At 51.4% G+C, this 22755-nt stretch overlaps 2 protein-coding genes across 2 annotated transcripts; both read right to left on the bottom strand.

The window, feature by feature from the left end:
* Positions 1 to 5708: 5708 nt before the first annotated feature.
* Positions 5709 to 10096, bottom strand: Ptgir (prostaglandin I2 receptor). Its single transcript, XM_038339445.1, has 2 exons — positions 9022 to 10096; positions 5709 to 7973 (listed from the first exon to the last, which is right to left on the bottom strand). Exons 1-2 carry the CDS (start codon positions 9787 to 9789, stop codon positions 7578 to 7580), a joined length of 1164 nt encoding a protein of 387 aa, XP_038195373.1. The 5' UTR covers positions 9790 to 10096; the 3' UTR covers positions 5709 to 7577.
* Positions 10097 to 21173: 11077 nt separating this feature from the next.
* Gng8 (G protein subunit gamma 8) lies at positions 21174 to 21605 on the bottom strand. The gene is made up of 2 exons (XM_038340822.1): positions 21522 to 21605; positions 21174 to 21302 (listed from the first exon to the last, which is right to left on the bottom strand). The coding sequence occupies exons 1-2, from the start codon at positions 21603 to 21605 to the stop codon at positions 21174 to 21176; spliced, it is 213 nt and encodes a 70-aa protein (XP_038196750.1).
* Positions 21606 to 22755: the final 1150 nt, after the last annotated feature.

Raw genomic sequence — 22755 nt, 5'->3', positions numbered from 1 at the left:
TCTGTTTGCCCTTCTTTGGGTGCTGGGGTGACCACCAGTCCTGTCCCTGCCCAGTGGGGAGGGGAGCCAGGCTTTTGCCAAGTGGAGGAGCATGTCCTCTGCCACTGTTGCATGCACCCCAGCCCTGTGATTCTATGTGCAAACCCAGCAGCCTGTGGGGCGGGGTGCCAAGAGGGGGTGTTCCAGGACTGAGTCGAGGAAGTGTGGCAGTGACAGGATGTGACCCAGGATGGGGGGTAGGGGTGGGAGGGTTGGGAAGGGGCAGGAAGGTCTTGGAAGCTAACATGCTTTCACTACTGGAGGGGGACGGACAGAGCGGACAGCACTCGGGTCTGTTCTGAAACCATCTGGCTGGCTTTCTGAGGTCAAGCTGGGTGGGGGACTGTCATCGGCCATGCTGCCGATCACACTTGCCCTCATCCCTCCAGCGGTCTCAGGCTGTTCTGTAAATACCTGGTGCTAACATCCCATGCCGCTCCCCCCATGGCGCCCCCAGCCACCTGCCCAGTTCAGGGCTGGTCCAAGAATGATGTGGGGGATGGTCGCTGTGTAATGTGCTGGTGATCTTTTTTCTTCTTCCCCTTTATGCCCCCTAAAACTTTGATTTTTGTCCTAACATGCCGGGCCAACTAAAGGAAGGGTGGGGAGAGGGGAGATGAGCCCCACCATGCTCACAAGAACCAACCTGCAATAAACACTTCTGTGGGCCACCGCGCAGAGCACGCAGCGGGCACCTCCTGCCCCTCCGTGGTGACTTGGCATTGCTTTTTGCCCGCCTCTGCCCTCCTCGCCCTGCCTGCCCCACTCCCCGGCGGAGAGCATGATCCGCGCCCTTGCTTCTGACTCTAGCCTCTGGGACATATGTCAGTCAACGTGGGCAGTTCAGTCTGGGTTCGTTTCCTTTCTCTGTTCTCATCCAGCCCCCCAGGGCGATCACATTGCTTTTGCTGGGACCTGCCCAGCTTTGAGACTCCTTTCCACCCCTTGGCACCAGCCTTGAGGGAGGGAGGGACAGGGCATATTGGGAGACCCAGCCAAGAGCTGAGGGTAAGGGCAGGTAGGCGTAAGGCTGTGGACTTTGCGGAATGTTTCGGTTTTTGTTTTTTGTTTCGTTTTTTATTTTTGTTTTTGTTTTTAAACCGGGCAATATTGTGTTCAGTTCAAGCTGTGAAGAAAAATATATATCAATGTTTTCCAATAAAATACAGTGACTACCTGTCTGGACTCTTCCATCTGCCCTCAACCTTCCTCTATGGACAGGTCACCGAGGATAGGTACTACCCTGGCCCAGCAGTCTGGGTCTGTCTGTGTGAGGACTTCAGAGATAGGCCCACCATCAGGAGAGCTCCCAGAGGCACCTGACCCAACATGAAGAAAGGGTACTTACTACAGCCAAAGGGAACTATGGAAACCTTGTAACTGGGGAACAGACTGTGAGGGGCCAAAGACTGGTTGGAACAGAGGGTGACAGGTTCTTCATGGGTGAGCCTCGTTGGTGGCCTCCCAACTATGACACCAATTAATCACTGACAGCATGTGTAATAGCAGCAGTGCCCCAGAGGGTCTTGAGCAGTTGTGACTCACCCCTAGGGCCAGCCTGGGCTTCAGAGAGACCCAGTCTCATTTAAAAAACAAAAACTCCAGTCGGTTGCAAGGCACAGCTGCGCACTGATTTCCTGCACTTCGAGAGGCTGTGGTAGAGTGTGCATGAAGAGCTCCCAGCTGCAGGCCCCTCTCGCCTCCTGATTTCAAGGGGGCCAGATAGGTGGCTCAGCAGGTAAGAGCCCAACAGCCACATAAGCCCATTGCTATAGGGCGCGTCTGTAGTCCCAGAACTCCTATGGTGAGATCCGAGGCTTGGCTGAGAGACCCTGCTTCAAAGCAGGTGGAGAAGAACCTGCTGGCCACTTGTATTACAACCTGCGCACACCTGCACTCTTCCTACACGATAGATGGGGCCACATCCTACTTAGTGGACCAGTGGCTTTTTCCCTGGGCTTCAGTTTACTAAAATGGAAAGTCATTCCTGAACTGTTAGAAATGACCTCTAGGTTGTGCCACCGTGTGTTCATATTCTCACCCTGCTTTGGCTTAGGAGCTGGAGACTTGGTTTTGTTTTTTCCAGACAGGAAGCCTAAGCAGGTAAAACCTGCCACTTGGAAGTGACTGTAGAATCAAACTTTCCTACTCACTGGGCTTCCAGATGCCGAGAGCTTTTAACCACAGCATACCCCCCACCACTATGAATCCTTACCAATGTTTGGGAAAATTTACTACTTGAAGACAGGTCACATTATTAAATAGCCATCACACTGCCCCCTCTTATCTTTTACAGAACAAAGACATCCCACAGAGTTTTTAACAGTCCCAGGGTGAACAGTGAGGCCAGGCAGCTACAACTCCAGGCCGAGGAAGCACTTAAGGGGAGCAGTTGTGTCCAGATCTAGGTCCCTGGCCTGAGCGGGGGAGCCAGGCAGAGTCCCCTCAGAGTCCAAGCAGCCACCTCTGTCATTCTCAGTATGTCCAGCAGGTGGAGCCATGAGGCCAGAAGGCCTGCTGCTCAGGCCCTTGGGACTGGTATGTATTAGTGTTGGGTTCAACAGTTTATTATAACTTAGCTTGTTTAGCAACCTAGGAAGACCTCAGCCACCACTGTCTGCAGTTCAGTGCAGTCGGAAGATGGGTGGTGTGACTGGCCTTGGAGCTGAAGCACATGTTCGCCTTGGCTAGGCTCACTCTCTGGCCTCACTGGTTTCCTTCTCAGCATGGCTCCTGCTGTTCCTGATGCGCATCTGTTCTCTCTACAGTACAGCCACAACTAGAAGATGCTAATGACTGAGTGGCCGCTGCCTCCACAGATTCCATCCATCCATCATGCTCCTAGAGAGTTGTAACTTCTGTTCTACACGACCTTAGTCAGCTCCCCATAGGTTCTGGGTCACTGTGGAGCTATTCCTATCAGGTCACAGCCCTGTCTGTAGTCTGTTGTTTAACTGTCCCTTTCTGTGCTGGGCAAGGAACCCATGGTCATGCGCATGGGAAGCAAGCCATCTCCCTCTGAGTCACGTTTCCAGAACTTAGTGGTGTGCTGCTTTTTTAAAATGTCATTTATGTATTTGTTTGTTTTATTGAGACAGGGTTTCTCTGTATATCCCTGAGTATCCTGGAACTGTAGACCAGGCAGGCCTCAAACTCAGAGAGCTACCTACCTGCCTCTGCCTCCCAAGTGCTGGGATTAAAGGCAGATGCCACCACCACCCAGCTACTTTTTATTTAATTTGGTTTGGTTTGAGAGAGGGTCTCATGTACCCCAGGCTGGTCTAGAACTGACTATGCAACTGAAGATGACCTTAAACTCCTGATGTTCCTGCCTCTACCTTGAGTGCTGGCATTACAAACCTGTACCACCACACCCAGCTTCAAAAGGTACTGGAGATGGAGCCCAGGGCTTTGAGCATGCTAAGTCAGCAACTCTACCAGCTGAGCCACATCCCCAGACTGCCTTTGATTTTCTTGAGACAAGATCTTGCTATGTAACCTAGGCTAGCCTCCAGCTTCAGGTATTTGTCATACGCCCAGCTTGTACGTGTTGTCAGTTCAGTGCTAGGAAGAAAAGAAAGAGGGCTGGCAAGATGGATCAGCAGATAAAGGTGCTTGCCACCAAGCCTGAAACCTAAGTTCAATTCCTGGAACTGACATAGTAGAGAGAGAATTGGTTCCTGAAAGTTGTTTTCTGACGTCTGTGTGCTCACTGTGGCATATGTACACACGCACGCACACACAAAGTAAGTGTAAAAGACTTGTAAAGAAATGAATAGAGAAGTTTTATCATTAATAAAGTCAAAGACATGGAAGTTGAAGGGTTAATTGGGAGAAGGGAGTCAGCAGAGTGGGGGAGGATGAGAGAGGGTTCTGGGGTGAATTGACTGCGCTACTTTGTACATGTTATGAAATGGCAACAGACTCACTCCCAACAGGTGCCTGGGACTTTTCTTCCCCACACATCCATGTCCAATGTTCTGTCTGTCCACAGCACAACTTGTAATTTCATGTGTAAGATGCTTCCTCTAGCACATATTGATGTGATTATTCAGTCGTTGTCCCTCTGGACTGTGAGCAAAGTAGGGCCAAGGCTGTGTTCTTTTTGCTCCATCAGACACTGAGTAGCCTCTGGCTCACAGTGGACCCAAGGGAAAGTATGACGAATTAGTAACACATGAGAGGCCCGAGAAACCAGTGAGGCATTGGATCTCAAAGTCAGAACTTAAAACAAACACTCCCTGCTACTCGGCTGGATTGCTTCCTAAATCCTTAGCCCAGTGCAGTCACCGGTGACCTTCAAGCCCTCACTGCTGTCCCTCTGCCCTTCCCAAGCCCTGACCACATGAACACAGGGCTGTGAGCCCCAGGAGAGCAGAATCAGGGCTGTGTCTGTCACTGGCGTGTCCCCAGCATCACAACAGACAGGTCAAGATGGGTGAGAGGGTAGATGCAGGTATATCCTGGCAGGCTGCCATCGTGGCACTGAAAGGGGTCAGAAAGCGGTGGGGGAGGAAGCAAAGTTTAAGTGATCTTTTTTCCATCTTCTAGGGTGCTAGGTGTTGACACCCAAGGCTCACACTTGTGAAATGCACACTCCACCCCTGAGCAGGAAAGCCCCCGCCTCCACCCAGTTCTGAAGATTGATTCACTTCTTTTTTTTAATGATTTTTTTCTTTTTTTAAATGATTTTTTAAAATATTATTTATTATGTATACAATAGTCTGCCTACATGTATGCCTGCAGGCCAGTAGAGGGCACCAGACCTCATTACAGATGGTTGTGAGCCGCCATGTGGTTGCTGGGAATTGAACTCAGGACCTTTGGAAGAGCAGGCAATGCTCTTAACCTCTGAGCCATCTCTCCAGCCCCTTGAACCACATTCTTTTAAGCCAGAGCTGGCCTTACATTCTCCGTTGCTGGGGATAGACCTGGACCTCCTACTCTACTGCCAAAACCGAACCCACAGGTGTGCACCACCATGCTTTGCTCCTTTGTTCTTAGACAGTGCCTTCCTGTATAGTCTAAATTAGCTCAACCTCTCCAGCACTGAGACTATAGGTGCAAGCCCCTGTGCCCAGCTGACCTTTTTGTTTTGTTTTGTTCAAGACAGGGTTTCTCTGTAACCTCCTGTCCTGGAACTTGATCAAGCTGGCCTCGAACTCACAGAGATCCACCTGCCTCTGTCTTCCAAGAGCTGGGATTAAAGGCATGTGGTACCACCGAGCCAGCTGACTTTTTATTAATAACCTCAACTAATATACTGTTACTCTGCTGGCATTGATTTGAAGCTAGGTATGGTGACCTATACCTATAACTCCAGCCTAGGGAGGTAGAAGGATCAGGAATAAGTTTATCCTCTGCTACCTGGCAAGTTCCAGACTAGCCTGGGCTCCATGAGACCCTATCTAAAGATGTTTAAAGTGCTCTGGGATGGTGGTGCAGTGAGTGAAAGCCCCAGCAGTGCAATCATGAGCTCCAGATCCCAGCACCCGCAAGGCAAGCTGGGTGTTCCAAAGCACCCGTAGCTCCAGCCCCAAGGAGTCCAGAACCCTCTTCTGGCTTCTGAACATGCAAAGATGCACAGATGCACACCCGAGCACATGTGCGTGCACACACACACACACACACATCTAAGAAAATAGCATGAACGTTTCTAGAAGCTTTCATTATTTTTGAGCATTATACTTCTTTATTCTGTTAAAATACCCGTAAATAAAAATGACCATTTTAACCATTTACTGTTCACAGACAATTATAGATTCAATGGTGTTTAGGCCATTTACTGTCAGCAACTATTGACATACTGTACCTTCTAGTACCTTCAGACCGATCACCTCAGCCTAGTTGGTTTTATGATTTTGTTTGTTTGTTTATTTGGTTTGGCTTTTCGAGACAGGCTTTCTCTGTGTAACAGTCCTGGCTGTCCTGGATCTTGCTCTGTAGACCAGGCTGGCCTTGAACTCAGAGATCTGCCTGCCTCTGCCTCCCAAGTGTGCACCACCATGCCCAGCTTGTTTTATGATTTTATCTGTTGTTACTTGGTTTTGGAGACCGAGTCTCAAATACCCCAGGCTGACCTTGAACGCCCTCTGTAATACTTGGGGATGACCTTGAACTGCACCCCTCCTGCCTGAGCACACGCATGCTGGGATCGCAGGCCTGCACCTCTACACCCAGCTTACCTGTTTCCACCTTTCCTGACACTCCTGCCTCTTCCTGAAAGTGATCAGAAACATATTTACTAGGGGTAAGAAAAGTTAAATCCTTTGTTTTCTAATTGTGCTTGCCCATATGACAATATTGACAGCAACTTCCTTCCAGGTCCTGTGCTAGTTGCTCTTTTTTGGGGGGAGGGTGTCATTCAATCCTCACAGCATCCCTGTCAGATAATAATGAAAAGGAAACTGAGGCATAGAGAGAGGCCTAAGAAAACGATAGACATAGACTACTCCACATTTCCATTGTGTGACCAGGCTAGGAGATTGGCCTCTCTGGGCTTTGGTCCCCGCTTCCCCGGAAAGGCTCCGTTAATATGGTTAATATACTGCCAAGCAGATGGAGTGGGAGGGTGAATGACCGGAGTAGCTGAGAAATGGGAACCAGGGCAGCAGTGAGGAGCATCTCTGTTCACCCTCCCTCCCTCTGACTGACTCACTTCCCTTCATGCTAGTCAACTCCTTCCCAGGCTCCCTGGCTTCTTTGCTTGGAGGCCCGGGAGAGTGGATGCCTGCTGCCTTCAGGCTCCTGCAGGAGTTTGCTGAGTGAATGAGTGAAATCTTTGTGGCAGTCCCGAAGATGGTGAGTTGAGGTCCAGTTCTAAAAGGAGGCAGTTGTCTGTTCCAGGATGGAGAGACAGGCTGGGGACATGCATCAGCACCATCTCTGGCTTGCGCCCTGCCCGCTCCCCGAGTTCACATGGCATAAGTCTCCCAAGCTGTGGTGTTTCTCAGGCCATTTCTGTGCCAGACACGTGTCCAGTAATGTCATCGACAGAGCAGTGGCCTTCCCTTTTCACTTCCTTTTGCGGTTCAGGACCCCCAAGTCAGATAGCAGATGGGAAATGGAGGAGGGCAGGAACGGTTCTGAGAAAGGTTGCTGGAATGGCTTGGGACAGGGCATGACTGTGTGTCCCCTGGGGACCCGGGGTAGGCATCCAGGGGTCCCTTTGGTGGAAGTGGAGAGCAGAGACTCTAACCCCAGCACACTGGAGTCCACAGAAGCCACTGGAAACTTTTCTGCTCCCTAAATATTTGGACAGTGAGATGGATGGGAGAGCTCAGGGCCAGAGCAGCCCGGCCAGGCCCCAGTTATTTTGAGAGAATCTTTCTTGAGAGCTACAGAACGTGCCTCCAGCACCCCTCGCCCTCTTCCCAAGGCCTCTAGCCTCCATCCCAAAGAAGGAAAACAGCAGCAGACACTCCCAGACTTTGGGGATTAGATATGTGGCTCCCACCATCATCAGTTGAGTCCCTGATCTTCTGGCTTCTGATCCTATGACACCAGGCCCAGGCTGGCATGCAGGACCAGCTTAGATGTCAGCAGAGGGAGCAAGCAACCATGGCTTCTCTTTTGGATGGCTTTCCCACAGAGCAGCTATCGCCCCCAGACAGAGGCCCAGCAGTCAATGGTGCCACCTGCCCGGTGCCCCAGGATGTCAGGGGCACCCAGTTCCCTTCCTTAGCCTGGAGAGCAGTGGGAGCCAGTGGGTCTCTTCTCCCCGATGAGGGCCAGGAAAGGGTTGTCTGTAAGTCCCCATTGACAGAACGGGCACATAAACAACAGAACCAGAGCTTGAGGCGTTGGAAGACAGCCTTTCGGAAAAGGATGAAGACCCAGGGGTCCAGGATGGGGTTGAAGGCATTGAAGCGGAAGGCGAGGAGGTCCCCCATCTCACTGCTGTCCGGGGCAATGGCCTGGGTGAAGCCTCGGATCTGAGGGGCAGGGCAGATGCATCATGGGTTTGTCCTCCCTCATCCCTGTACCCTGCCTCCCGCTTCATGCCCACAGGGATGAGGAGTTGTGGCAGGTCGGAGGGGAAGGAAATGAGATACGATGAAGAAAGACGTAGACTGGATTGGCAATGTGTGCTTGCATCCGGAGAGCAGCAGACAGAAAAGCCCCCAGGAAACAGCTAAGGCAGGCAGAGGAAAGACGGGGCTGGGGCAAAGGCTACCCCATCTACCAGACCCACCCTTTGCAGCTAAGATGACCTCCCCCAACCCTCACAGGTGCCTAAGCCCTTTAGGGCTCCCCAAACCTCATGTAAAGCCACCCTTGGGGTGGGTTTGGCAGCCACAGTTAGCTCTCAGAAGGTTTAAACTCTCCAAATCCATCCCAGTACCCATTCTGAGACCCAGCATAGAAATGTGACTAGAGTGTATCACCAGCACTGGCTGTTGTAGTGGGAGGGACAGCACACTGTGGGTAGCAGCGAGAGTGGGAAGCTAAAAGGGTGGGGAAGACAAGGGTGGGGTCTGGGCTCAGAGAATGGGAGCTCGTGGTTGTATGGTTAGAAGAGAGCAGGATGGAGGCTCCGTTTGTGTGATCGTGGGCAACACACGCTATCATCCTCCTGTAAAAGAGGATGGGACTTTGGTGTCATTTCCTGCCTGGTGCTTCTGAAATGATTGTGTAAGGTCAACTTGAAATTTATCTGAAGAGGCATTTGGAAGCCATTAAGCATTGTGTTGGCAGAAAGCAAGTGTTCATGAATTGTGTGGATCCTGTTCTCTCCATAATGGTGTGTTTGGTTGGGAAGCGGGGCTGAGAGGGGACAGCTAAGGACTGGGGGAGGGGGACATCTAGTGGAGAAAAAAGCGGGGAGACTTCTTAAAGTGGTCAGTTATTGGGTGGAGCACACAGTTACTGTCTCACCCTTTTTGAGCCTCGGTTTCCACATCTGCCAAGTGGGCATGACAGATGAAGAACAGAGCTGCCCTCCTCCCCTCCTCCTGCACATCAGTTCCAATAGACACTCACCGTGAGAGGCAGGGAGCACACAGCCATGATGCCTGTCATGAGGGCCAGAAGAATCAGGTGGTCAACTTCGTCCTCCCGAGCCCGAGAGGTCGGCACCAATGAGCCATGGTGACGTCTCTGCTGGCGGTACATGTGGCAGAGGCTGAGAGTGACGGAGCCGTTGCAGAAGAAGATGGAAGTCACCAGCAGGGCCACGAGACTGGCATAGGCCAGGGAGAAGGCACAGCCACCAGGCTGGGTGGAACGCATACGGATGAAGCACCAGCTCCCGGGACAGTACTGCTGATGCTCGCCCAGACCCAGCAGGGGCAGAGAGCAGAAGAGGCAACAGAAAGCGTAGATGGCAGGCAGGGCCAAGCGGGCACAGCGTGGCCCGTCCAGCTGGGCGTACAGGTAAGGATGACTAAGTGCCAGGCATCGCTCCACAGCCATGGCAAAGAGAATGAGCGTGGAGGCCAGGCCAAAGAAAGTCATGGCAAAGGCAAAAGTGTCACACAGTGCCGAACCACCATGGGCCAGGCCCAGCAGGGAGCTGTTTCGAGCATAGGCCACAAACACTGCAGGGCTCAAGAAGCACGTGCCCAGAAGATCTGTCACCGCCAGCCCAGTGACCAGCACAGCAAAGGCCGATGGGTGTGACTTCCGTCTCGCACCCAGGATGCCCAGTGCCAGCCCGTTGCCCACCACGCCGGCCACGAACATCAGGGTGCTGGTGGCAGGTCCTACCGAGTCTCGCACGTAGGTGAGGTTCCGGCAAGAATCTGCCATGCCCTGCCACTCTCTGACACCCAGGGGTGGCAGGTGGGTGAGTATGGTAGCAGGATGTCCACTGCTGGCCACAGTCGTCACAGCAACCAGGATCTGCCAGTCGGTCCCCAGTTTCCCGAGTGCTTCTCGGTCTTGTGTTTTGTCTTCTCTAGTGCTTGTCACTTTCCTGTTTCTGCCCTTCCTTCTCCTGATGTTTCTCCCTCGTCCCCTTGTACACTTGAGTTCCCACTATCCCCAGTCCCTCCCTCCACACTTCTCTGCCCACCCTTTTACATTTCTGCTTTCCGGACCCTTCAGCACTTCTGCCTTCTCTGCCGGTCCGGCCCCTCAGTCTCCTGTCTGCGGGTCTGTGTAGGTCTCTGTCAGCTTCTCCCTCCTAGGGCCCGCCCTCCTCCTCATCTTGCCTGCTGCCCCAGCTTTTTTTCATTTCCTCTCCACCCCGCCCTCCTCCCCTGTGCTGGTCTCCAGAGGCCCCCTTGGGCTCCCTGCCTGCTTTCCCTGGCTTGTACCCCATCCCCTTCTCTGAGCATCCATCCCTTGCCTCTGCCCAGTCCCCTCCTCAAACAATCCCTACCCACCCCCGTGTCACCTGCTGCCACCACCCCACACTCAGCCTCTGCTGTTTTCCACCCTCTAGCATCTGTGTGTGTGTCTCTGTGTGTCTCTTTGTGTGTGTCTGTGTGTGTGTCTCTGTGTCTCTGTGTGTGTCTTTATGTGTGTGTGTCTGTGTGTGTGTGTCTGTGTGTGTGTCTGTGTGTGTCTGTATGTGTGTCTGTGTGTGTGTCTGTGTGTCTGTGTGTGTCTCTGTGTGTGTCTGTGTGTATTTGTGTGTGTGTATCTGTGTATGTGTGTCTGTGTGTATCTGTGTGTGTATCTGTGTGTTGTCTCTGTGTGTGTGTGTCTCTGTGTATGTGTGTCTGTGTGTGTCTGTGTGTGTATCTGTGTGTATCTCTGTGTGTGTATCTCTGTGTGTGTGTGTGTGTGTCTGTGTATGTGTGTCTCTGCGTATGTGTATCTGTGTGTGTGCCTGTGTGTGTGTCTCTGTGTGTGTCTCTATGTGTGTGTGTCTCTGTGTGTGTGTCTCTATGTGTGTGTGTCTATTCAGGTAGAAGTCCCTGTTCATGTCACTGGGGTTCAGCGCCCCTGTGGGAGCCAGGCAGACCCTAGTACTGAGTGGTTCTCCAGCTTAACTGTGGCCTGAACTGTCTGTGAGTGGCCTGTGGGAGCTATTCTGGGCTTCAGGCCCTGGGGTTAGGGCCTGGCCCTGGGATTGAGAAATGATCAGGAAATTCCTCCATGATGTAGTGTTTTCCAGACATCACAGAGAGCCCTGGTCCCTGAACGCAATTCACTCCTTCCAGGAGTTGAGGAAGGAGGCAGCCTGGCCAGACCTCATCCCAGGGCCCCCGAGTCCTGTGTTGGGACGCCATCTCCAGTTTACAGGGCTTTGGTGACCTCTTGCTTCTCACCACAGCACTTCCAGGCCCTAGGCCAGGGCTAATGACACTGACCTCCAGCCATGACACTTGGACACGGATGGCCACCCCAGGCTCCAGCACTGATCCCACACACAAGGCTGTGCTCATCCTCCCTCAGGCCAGTTGTCAGTCCAGCTGTTCTCCCTGACCGCACAGTTCCTGTCGTCTCACTGCTGAGGGACAAAAGGGACCTTGGAGACCCCCCAGTCACCCTTGGTGGCTTTTTGTTTTGTTTTGTTTTTTTGAGACAGGGTTTCTCTGTGTAGCCCTGGCTGTCCTAGAACTTGTTTTGTAGACCAGGCTGGCCTTGAACTCACAGACATCCGCCTGCCTCTGCCTTCTAAGTGCTGGGATTAAAGGTGTGCGCCACCACCACTTGGCCCTTTGTGGCTCTTTTATCTGTACTTCTTGTTCTGCTGTTTTTGAGACAAGATCTCATGTGGCCTAGGCTGGCCTCTAATTCTCTGTGTGACCAAAAATGATCTTAAACTTTAAAAAAATGATGCATATATATGTGTACGTATATACATATGTATGTATGTATATGTTTCTGTGTGGGTGCACCCATGCCACGGTGCATATGTAGAACTCAGAAGACAGCTTGCAGGAGTTCTCTCTCTCTCTCTCTCTCTCTCTCTCTCTCTCTCTCTCTCTCTCTCTCTCTCCCCTCCTGCCTTAAGGGTCTTGGGGACAAAACTCAGGTCTTCTACTTGGCAGCAAGCCCAGTGTTGTTTTGTTTTCTGTTCTTGTTCGTTTATGTGAGGTGAGTTCTCACTGTGTAGCCCAGGCTGGCCTCAAACTCTCAGCAATTCTCTTGTCTCTGTCCACAGTATGTTAGCATTGAAATTCTGTGCCCAGCCTACCCAGGTGTGACCTCTTGTTTTTCAGGGAGACATTTAGTAAAAAGATTTCAAAGCCATTTGACTTTCGTTTCTATACCAGTGTGACCATCTTCCTGATGCATGATGGTACCAGGCAAGGACAGAAGGCTGGTTTGCTCCAGTCTCCTCCTCCATGGCATGGGTCCCACTAATTCCCGCCCCCAGGCATGTGGTTGAGTGTGGCCAGCCTCTCACCCACCCCAGGCATGCCTTGTAGCAGGGAAAAAGCCTGCTCAGAACTGTTTCATGTTCAGGGGCAGGAGTGTTCCTGACACCAAGGCTAGACTTCAGGCGGCTTCTGCCTTGCCCTCTGCGTCCCACCCCCATGACCACATCTTCCTATCACCCCTGGCCAGCTGCCACCCAGCTGGTATCCCTAGTTTCCGACAGGATGGATCCCCAGTCCCAGGCGCTCTGGGGATCCCTAAGGACCACCCAGCTCTGCTCTGGGGGGTGGAGAGCCCGAAGCAGGGAGGCAGGCCTGAGGGCCATGTGGTCCCTGTCATAGTCTCTGGTTCCCAGGAAGAGCAGAGGGAACTCAGGAAGTCATATCATATTAATGAAGGATGATGCCTGGCAGGCTCGGCGTCCTGTCTTGGCATCAGGGGAGTTCCTAGCAGGAGGTGGGACCTCCATTTCCCGGAGCTCTCTCGTGCCGATTTCCTGTCCCCATCACCATCAGCATTCGGGAAGTCCCCTGGCTGCTATGCCCAGGGACCTCAGTCAAGCCCCTGCACCCGCCTAGGCCATGATTTCCCCTCTTACACTTCGAGGAGCCATACCCAGTGGATGCCAGCCTCTGCTCTAGGTGCCGCTGCCCTGCTCCTGGGTCAGAAGTAGATCTCTCAGGGCGTGGGACTGTGTACCTGTGATCCTGCCCTCTGGAGGTGTGGGAAAGAGGATCAGAAAAGTTCAAGGTCATCCTTAGCTACAACCCAGAGCACCCCAGGCCAGCTTGGGCTACACAGGACTCTGTCTCACAAGGTCAGAGAATAAACAGAAGCAGGTAGGGTAACAGCAACCATAGCTCTCTCCTGATGAAGGGACAAAGGGGCCCTGGAATCTATGCCAAGGTTACCCATGGCTCTATGTACCAGATGTCTTTGTGTGAGGGGTGGGCCATCTGCACCCTCACATGGCTTCTAAGAACAGAGCATGGTGTAGGGAGCTACCCTGGGAGCATGACTCAGCAGATCGCTTTCTGCCCACCACAGGCAAGAGGACTCAACCTCCCCAAGGGACCCCAGGGCTCTCAGAAGAGGAAGGACAGGACAGACAGCACAGAGAATGGTGACTGACTCAGAGACACAGTCCCCAGAGGTGAGGGAAATGGGGATCAAAGAGAGAGGAGGATGGGAGCTGGGAACTTGGCACATGAGACTGTAAGTTAAGGTGAGTGCAGTGGTGTGTGTGTGTGTGTGTGTGTGTGTGTGTGTGTGTGTGTGTACACCGTACAGCTTCTATGGATGTTTTCTCTAGCTCTTCATTGGCCAGGTTCGTAGCTGCCTACTTGTGAGGCGGATGTAGAGCAAGGACGTAGGGCTCACAGGTAGGGTGTGCAGAGATGTGGCCAGATGGTACATAGGTATGGACAGGTATACAGAGATATAATTCATCCCCCCAAATAGATTTATTCATCTTCTGTGTATGACTGTTTGCTCACATGTATGTCTGTGCACTGTGTGCTCGTCCGGTGCCCAATGAGGTCAGAAGCAGATGTTGGATCCCCTGGAAGTGGAGTTCCATGTGGGTGCTGGGAATCAAACCCAGGTACTCTGCAAGTACAAGTGTTCTTATCCGATGAGCCATCGCCCCAGCTCTCTGTGGATATAGTTTTGCTGCTGTGTATTGTGCATGGAGAGGTATGTGTGAGGGTGTATATACTGCCAGTTCATAGATATATTTGCAGACATGTATCAACATGTCATAGCTCACAATGTCTGTTGTTGTTTCTTTTTCTTTATTTAGTTTGGTTTTTCGAGACAGGGTTTCTCTGTGCAACCTTGGCTGTTGTGGCACTCCCTTTGCAAACCAGGCTGGCCTCGAACTCACAGAGATCCACTTGTCTCCCAAGTGCCGAGATTAAAGGTTAATTTTTATATCGTGTTTATTGAGCTTATGTATGCTTTGGCATGCTGAAGTCAGAGGACAGCTTGTGGGGGTGGTTCTTTCATTACACCATGTGAGTCCTTGGAATTGAACTCAGGTCCCTGGGCTTGGTGGCAGGTGCCCCACCGCTCACCACTCACTGTGTGATCTTAGGAAAAGGCTTCCCCTGATTTTCAACAAATGCCCCAGCCGTGGGGTATTATGTAAAATAAGGCTCTTTATCCTGCCTTCCTCTCAGGTAGCTGCTGACACTATCAATGACTTGACAAACCTCAAAATCACTGTGCACTAAGGTCGGAGAGACATAGAGGGGTTCAGAAGACGCAATAAGGGTGTGCACTGCCACATGGTGTGTAGAGCCTGGCTGAGTTATTGTTCATGCTGCAGACCCCATTTGCCCTAGGCCCACCTGTCCTGCCTCCTCAGCCCCCATCCCTTTCTTCCTGGTGCAGACCCTGGAAGCTAGTTCCTCATGTTGTAGTGACCTCCAACCATAAAATTATCCTCGTGCCAGATGGTGCACACTTTTAATCCCAGCACTTGGGAGGCAGAGACAGGAGCCGCAGCGTTAGGAATGCTGAGCACCACTAGTGTAGACTATTAGGATATAGGGCCTTTCCAGACTGGAATCTGTGTGGTTTGAACTTCCTTGCTGCATGTTGTTGGCCTTGGTGAGGCTGTTGAGAAAGCTGTGGGGGCTGGCCAGCAGAAGGGAAGCCAGGAGACTTGGGGGAAGGGTGATAGAAACTGGGAAGATCCAGAAACCTGAAGTGGGGGCAGGGAGACAAGGCTGGTCCTAGAGTTACCAGCGCCAGAAGCGCTGGATTAATTATTTTATTAGCTATAGAACTCCTGATGGTATTGCCTCTGGTCACCCCTGCTCCTTCCTGCCACCAGCTTTGTGAGGTCAGCTTTGGGGACCAGGATCTAGCTGGGGTCAGACCCAAGTCAAGAGGTGTGTGGTGGTACATGCCCGAGGAAGTGCTTGCTTCCTATCTGTCCCTCCCAGCCTCCCATCCTTGGGCTCTCCTTGTCCTTTCTCATTAGTTTCCTGCTCTTTATTCTCCCTGTGTGTGAGCCCTGCTGGACTGGCTCAGGAGACCTGGGAGTGAAGGAATAGGAAGGCATCCCCATATACGCGTCACCAACTGCCTGTGGCTGCTGTTAGGCCTGGCTTGCCTGGCTTTGCCCTAGCCCCACTTCACGAAGCTGCTAGACCCTTCCGGGCTGTGTCTGCCTGACTCAGCCTGATTTAGGGCCAGGTGGTGCAACACTTTTAATCCCAGCACTTGGGAGGCAGAGACAGGAGGATCTCTGTGAGTTCGAGGCCAGCCTGATCTACAGAGCAAGTTCCAGGAGAGGCTCCAAAGTTACACAGAGAAACCCTGTCTCAAAAACAAAACAAAACAAAAAAATTGTTTTCGTTGCTATAATTTAGCTACTGTTATGAATTGTGACGTAAATATCTGTGTTTTCCGATAGTCCCAAAGGGTAGAGACCTACAGGTTAAGTAAGAACCAATAGTCTAGGCTTCCTTCCTCACAGGACTGGAAGACCCTGGAATGTGAGAGCCTGGTGGAGTCTACAACTCTAATCCCAGCATTTGGGCTGGGCAGTGGTGGTGTACGACTTTAATCCCAGCACTCAGGAGGCAGAGGAGGCAGATCTCTGTGAGTTCGATACCAGCCTGGTCTACAAGAGCTAGTTCCAGGACAGATTCCAAAGCTACAGAGAAACCCTGTCTTGAAAGAAAAAAAAAAAAAAGGAAAGGAAAGGAAAGAAAAGGAAAGAAAGAAAGAAAGAAAGAAAAAAAGAAGAAAAGAAAGAAAGAAAAAAAAAGCATTTGTGAGGCTGAGGAGGCAGAAGGATTGCTCTGAGTTCAAGGCCAACTTGGGCTACAGACTGAGAAACTGTTGAAAGAAAGAAAGAAAGAAAGAAAGAAAGAAAGAAAGAAAGAAAGAAAGAAAGAAAGGAAAAGAAAGAAAGAAAGAACCTGGGCAGTGGTGGTGCACACCTTTAATCCCAGCACTCTGGAGGCAGAGGCAGGCGGATCTCTGTGAGTTCGAGGCCAGCCTGGTCTACAGAATGAGTTCTAGGACAGTCAGTGCTACACAGAGAAACTGTGTCTTGGAAAACCAAAAGGAAAAGGAAAAAAGATGAGGTATAATGTGTTTATCTGTAATCGTAGCATCAGAGAAGCTGAGGCAGCAGGAGGATTGCTGAGGGCTTTGAGGCCAGCCAAGACTTACAATGCTAGATCCTACCTGGGGTGGGGCAAGATTTCTTCCCCCCACCTGTAATCCCAGCATTCGGGAGGCAGAAGCAAAAGGATCCATGAGTTCTCTGTCAGCTTGGACTGCAGAGCGTGCTCCATATCAGTCAGGGCTACACTGCAAAGTAAGACCTTGTGGAAAGAAGATGGAAGGGAGGGAGGGAGGGAGGGAGGGAGGGAGGGAGGGAGGGAGGGACGGAGGGACGGAGGGACAGAGGGAGGGAGGAAAAAATGGGAGGGCTAGTGAGATGGCTCTTCAGGGGAAGGCGCCTGCCACCAAGCCTAATTAATGGCTTGAGTTTCATTCCTCTGGACCCACATGGTGGAAGGAGAGAACCAACTCTCACAAGCTGTCCTGTGACCTCCATATATACTCTCATACGTATAAATTAAAATGTAAAAAGAAAGAAACAAATAAAATTTGGGCTCAGATTCCTTCAGGTTCTAAGCTGCGAAGGGCTGGGTTTCTGGTGATCCAGAAGCCTTGTAGTCTGGGCCCTGTATCCTTCCCCACCCCCAGTTCATCCTTGGCTCTCTCTCTCTCTCTCTCTCTCTCTCTCTCTCTCTCTCTCTCTGTCCCCCTTTTCCCTTGTGGCTCCCACAGACATGATGCAAACAGGCTGGAGTGGACTGAGAGGTGGGAGCAGGAGCGAGATGTAATTACAGCTGCTTCTGCCTCCATTCTACAGGAAGTTCAGAGTTGGGGCCCAGGGGACCCTAATCTGATGCATTTGCCAGACTCCCCCAAGACTTCCTGGGAAGGAAACCCCAGTGAGCCATGTTAGGAGACTGAGAGTCCATCAGCAAAAAATGCCTGATTCTGGAATGGGGTGGAGTCTAAGGGAGTCTGAGGAAAGTGGTTTTGAACTAAATAAGTAAAGCCTTTTCCCCCTGGTTTTTATGTGTGTGTGTGTGTGTGTGTGTGTGCGTGCGTGTGTATGTATGTTTGTGTGTGTGTGCGCGCACGTGCATGCGCATGTGCATATGCACATACACATGTGTATATGTTCATGTGTGCATAGGTGCATGCTTGCTCATGTGTGCATGCATGCATACTTGCGTGCAAAGGTGTGCAAGCATGTCCTTGTGTGCATAGTAAATTTCAAGTGCAGGTGTACATATACACATGTATGTGTGCATGTAGAGGCCAGAAAACAACCTCAGATATTGTTCTTAAAAAGCCATTTCCCTTTTTTTTTCCTTTTGTTTTGTTTTGACATAGGGCTTTTCTGTGTAGCCCTGGCTGTCCTGGAACTAACAGAAATCCGCCTGCCTCTGCCTCACTAGTGCTAGGACAAAGGCATGCACTGCCACAGTCTCCCCCCCCCCCCTTTTTGTGACAGGGTCTCTCCTTAGGACCTAGGGCTTGCCAGTTTAGCTAGACTGCATGGCCAGTGAGTCTCAGCAACCTGTGTCTCTGTCTGGGCTTACAACTGTGTTCCACCATTCCCAGACTTTTTTAAAATAAAGATTGATTGATTGATTGATTGATTGATTTATTATGTATGCATTGTTCTGCCTGCATGTATGCCTGCATGCCAGAAGAGGGCACCAGATCTCATTAAAGGTGGTTGTGAGCCACCATGTGGTTGCTGGGTATTGAACCCAGGTCCTCTGAGCCATCTCTCCAACCCCCCATTCCCAGCTCTCTTTTTTTTTTGTTGTTGTTGTTTTGGTTTTGTTTTTTTGAGACAGGGTTTCCTGTGTAATAGTTCTAGCTGTCCTGGAACTAGCTCTTGTAGACCAGGCTTTTCTGGAACTCACAGGGCCTCCCAAGTGCTGGGGTTAAAGGCGTGCACCGCCACCACCGCTTGGCCTCATTTCCAGCTCTTTTCCGTGGACGCTAGGGATTAAACAAACACTTCACTACCTGAGCCATTGTCCTAGTCCCTTAACTAGTTTGTTCTTCCTCTTGTTGTTGTTCTTCTTTTGTTTTGTTTGGTTATTTTGTTTTGTTTGTTTGTTTTGAGACAGGGTTTCTCTGTTTCTCTGCAGCTTTGGAGCCTGTCCTGGAACTCGCTCTGTAGACCAGGCTGGCATTGAACTCAGAGATCCTCCTGCCTCTGCCTCCCAAGTGCTGGGATTAAAGACTTGCACCCCCACTGCCCAGCCCCTCGCAGGTTTCAATGGCAACGTTTCCTTTTTCTTTCCACTGGAAGTCCTTAAGCAGCCCCCAAGGGGAATGACAACTCAGACTCCTTAGCCTACTGTTCGGTAACTATTCCCCCAGCCAGTCATTCTCCAGAGAAGGAGAGACCATCCTAAGACACAGGAAACTCCTTAAATTCCCAAGGCCCCTCTGTGGGGAACAGAAGTGAACAGTTGCTGGGGAAGGAGCCCCTTCGTGGAACTGACCACACATGGGGATGGAGCTCCAGAGACGCAGCTGTCCTGAGTCATCACCCACGCCATGGTGGATTTTTGGTGATGTGGCCGGCTTTGAGTCACTAACGTTCCTGTAAGTGACCTCGATAAACTAATTGACTCCCCAAGCTAGATCCAGGTGCAATCATTTCTTTTGTCTGTCACTGATAAAACAGATATTTGTTTGTGGGTGCCTCCCAAGAAAGAGCCACACGTCAAGGGCTCACCAAGACACCGTGGGAGCTTTGTCCAGCTTGAAGCCTTATAAAGTCCAGGGAAGGCCAGGCATGTCGACACACCAGTAATCCTAACATTCGAAGGGTCGAGGCAAGAAGATAGTGAGTCTGAAGATAGTCTGGACTGCATAGCAAAACCCCATGTTTTTTTTTTGTTTTGTTTTTGTTTTTTGTGTTTTTTTTTTTTTTTAATAAAAAGAACCTGGCAGTGGTGGTGCACGCCTTTGATCCCAAGACTCAGGAGGCAGAAGCAGGTGGATCTCTGTGAGTTTGAGGCCAGCCTAGTCTGCAGTGTGAGTTCCAGGACAGGCTCCAAAGCTACACAGAGAAACCCTGTCTTGAAAAACAAAACAAAACAAAAAATTACCCTCAGGGAAGCCGTAAAAAAAAGTGCTTTGATGAGAAATATCATTTCTGTGTTGCAACCAAATCAACATATTTAACCATCATCCAGGCCAAAAATAGCCTCCAACCACAAGGGCAAGCCACATACACACTGCTCCAGAGAGTGCCTGGGAAGTACAGCAGGGGTCCTCTGTCCTCACAGTTAAAAAAAAATAGCTGAGCTGGGGCACACAGGACCCCAAATTAGGATAACAGCAGGGGGATACAGAGGGGAGTTCATTTGCTCCTTCTGTTATCTAACCACATGACTCTTATCCAGGTTCCCAAATTTTATCAACCCTGCACCCCAGCCCAGATGTTCCTTCCACAACCCCAGTTTTGCCCAAGACAGGATTATTCACAGAACATGTATCCAGAGGCTCTTTGGAAAAGTGAATGGGTGGGCAAGTGGATGGATTAAGAAGGTCGGTGCTTGAAGACAGGAGAAGATGAGAGAGAGAGGCCTGCAGCATCAGCTGCTCAGTGAAACCCATCTCTAAATAAGAAGTTAAGAGGAGAGCCAGTGTGTGGTGGCGCACGCCTTTAATCCCAACACTCAGAAGGCAGAAGCAAGTGGATCCCTGAGTTCCAGGCCAGTCTAGTCTACAGAGCAAGTTCCAGGACAGCCAGGGCTACACAAAGAAACCCTGTCTCAAGAAAAAAAAAATCAAAATTTGAAAAAAGAAAAAAAAAAAGAAAGAGTAAAATGAGGACTGGTGAAATCACTTAACAGGAAGCTTTTGCCTAGAATCCCCCAGTGAGTCTCTATGGCATGACTCGGTCGTAAATAACTTGTTTGCCCTGGGTTCAAATCCTGAGTACCTAAAAGTTGGGGAGGCTGGGCATGTTGGTGCACTCCTTTAATCCCAGCACTCAGGAGGCAGAGACAGACAGATCTCTTTAAATTCGAGTTCTGTCTGGATTAAAAAGCAAGTTTCAGAACAGCCAGGTCTATGAAATGAGATCCTGTCAAAAAAAAGGGGGGGGGGAGTAAGAAAGTTTGTTCGGTGCTTAAGAGCAAATACTGCTTTTCCAAAGGATCAGGGTTTGATTCCCAGCACCCACATAGTACAGCTCACAATTCCTCTAACTACAGCTTCAGGGGATCTGACACCCTCTACTCTGGCCTCTCTAGACACTCACACTCATGTGCACATACCCACACACAGACACAAATATGCATAATTAAAACATTTTTTTTTTAAGTAAGCCAACGGTAGGCGCAACAAGATGTGAAACCTGGACGGATTTTTCAGGGGCCGAGCGGAGGTCCCTAAGTCCCTGCTAGGAGGGAGTGCGGGAGATGAGGCAGCTAGGGTACAGGGAGCTTGAAGTTCTCGCCTCAGTCTTGACCTCTCAGCTTTGTTACTAAGAAGAGGACCGCCCTTGACTCAGTTCCTTCAGCTATTCTCAAACTGATGGGAAATGAAAAAAGGAGCAGGGCTGAGTACTCATTTCTTGTGGGGTTGCAGTGCTTCTCATCCACACAGCTCACACTCCACACACGCTCAGAAAAATAGAGAAGGGACGGACTCAGGCTCCCCCAAAGGTGGCCCCTATGCTCTGCCCGTGCCTCTTCCCCTAAAGTGCAGGCACCACCAAGTCATCAAGTTTATTGGATTCATACTTCGGCGGGGGAGGATAAAGCTGTCTTGAGGGCTCAGAGCAGGATGCAAAAGAGTCGCTTGTCACGGAAGGGATTCTCGGCGGCGGGAACAGGAGTCACCAGTGGATCATCCTTAGCGTGCGTCTCGCAGAAAGCCAAAAGCTCAGCCGCTGCCTGCGACACCTGCAGGCGAGGTGTAGAGATGCAGTTGACCCGCCCTAATGCCTTGGTCCCGGGCGTTCGCCCAAATCCCCGCCCCGTATTTTGACCACGCCTTTCTGACCACGCCCCCAGGTCGAGCCCCACCCTCCCATTCCCCCTCATTTCCCAGACTCCTCCCCCAACAGAGCCTGGCGCAGACCCCCTCCCCCCCAAAGCGATTCCCCCCACGGGTCTGCGCACCTTCATGCGATCGATGTTCACTTCCAGCTTCAGCTGCTCCACAGTCTTGCGAGCTTCAGCGATTTTAGCCATGTTGTTGGACATGGCTGCGGCAGAAAAGGGGTTAAATGCCTGGCAGGAGTGGGGCCTGGGGCCTGGAACACGTCTGGATCCCCCTGGGAGTAGTGAGAAGCAGTGGCGCGACTCAGTAACAAGAGAAGTGGTTGGGATTACGAGCAAATGGGGTCCCAGAGACAGAGGAAAGGGTGACGACTCAAGAGGAGGACAGGAAGATGGAGGGGTACCCGGGTGGGGATACCCACCAAGAGGCCGCTGAAGGAAGAGCAGAGGGGCCAGGGAAGGAAGGAGGGAGACACAGATGGGAGGCTGAGAGGCAGGTGGAGAAGGCAGGGCCAGAAGGACAGGGCCACAGGTGCTTGATCAGAATCTACTGATCCAGGTGCCCTCACCCCCTGGGGATAGAGCTTGAGCCAGGAAGGGGGGTAGCTCCCCAGGCCAATTAGCAGCGAATCCAGGGAGAACTGAGAATTAAGATCTCGGCGGGAGGGGCGCAGAGGGGGCCTCATTAGGGCCTCAGCAGCAGCTGCCCCCCTTTGCCACCCTCAGGGACCCACCCCCACCCCAGCCTTGGCTATCTCAAAGGCTCCTCTGCTCATTAGCAGGCAGGGGAGAGGGTTGGGGCAAGTCAACCCAGCCAGCTCTGCAAAGGGGTGTTGAGGATAGAGAGGGGGAGAAGAGGAAAAGCCGGGGGAGGGGGCAGAGTGACAAGAGAGACAGGCATGGAGAAGAAAAATAGACTGAAGATGGAGACAGAGATATTGGGGGAGAGATGATGAAGGAAGACGATAGGGAGAGGAGGGGGAAAGGAGGGTATAGGGAAGAAAGAGATACAGGTGAAACGGGAACAGAGGAACAGAGGAGACAGGGAGACAGGAGAGAAGGGACCCGGACAGAGGAGGACACGGTAGGGTTAGAAGGGAAATGGAACAAGGAAAGGAAAAGAGGCGGTGAGAGATAAGTAGGACAGAGAGGATGATGGGGACACACAGAACTATAAAGTCATTGATTCCTTCCTTCACCCATTCACTCATTCAATCGCGGACGGACAGATGGCAGCCACCAAGCAGCTACTGGACCCGGACAGGAGCCTCCTACCTGTTGCAGCTCAGGTTTGGGATGACTGGCGGGCGACAGAGGCTGAGCGAGGCAGCGGCTGGTCCCCTTCTCGGTCCCG

The sequence above is a fragment of the Arvicola amphibius genome, chromosome 8 (assembly GCF_903992535.2).
Source record: "Arvicola amphibius chromosome 8, mArvAmp1.2, whole genome shotgun sequence".
Taxonomy (NCBI): domain Eukaryota; kingdom Metazoa; phylum Chordata; class Mammalia; order Rodentia; family Cricetidae; genus Arvicola; species Arvicola amphibius.
This window is presented reverse-complemented; position numbering and strand designations above follow the sequence as displayed.

Coding starts and splice junctions, on each gene's coding strand:
- Ptgir (XM_038339445.1), bottom strand. CDS start 9,789: ATGGCAGATTCTTGCCGGAACCTCACCTACGTGCGAGACTCGGTAGGA. Junction 7,974..9,021: donor TGTGCTCCCTGCCTCTCACG/GTGAGTGTCTAT, acceptor CCTGCCCCTCAG/ATCCGAGGCTTCACCCAGGC.
- Gng8 (XM_038340822.1), bottom strand. CDS start 21,605: ATGTCCAACAACATGGCTAAAATCGCTGAAGCTCGCAAGACTGTGGAG. Junction 21,303..21,521: donor TGAACATCGATCGCATGAAG/GTGCGCAGACCC, acceptor CCTCGCCTGCAG/GTGTCGCAGGCAGCGGCTGA.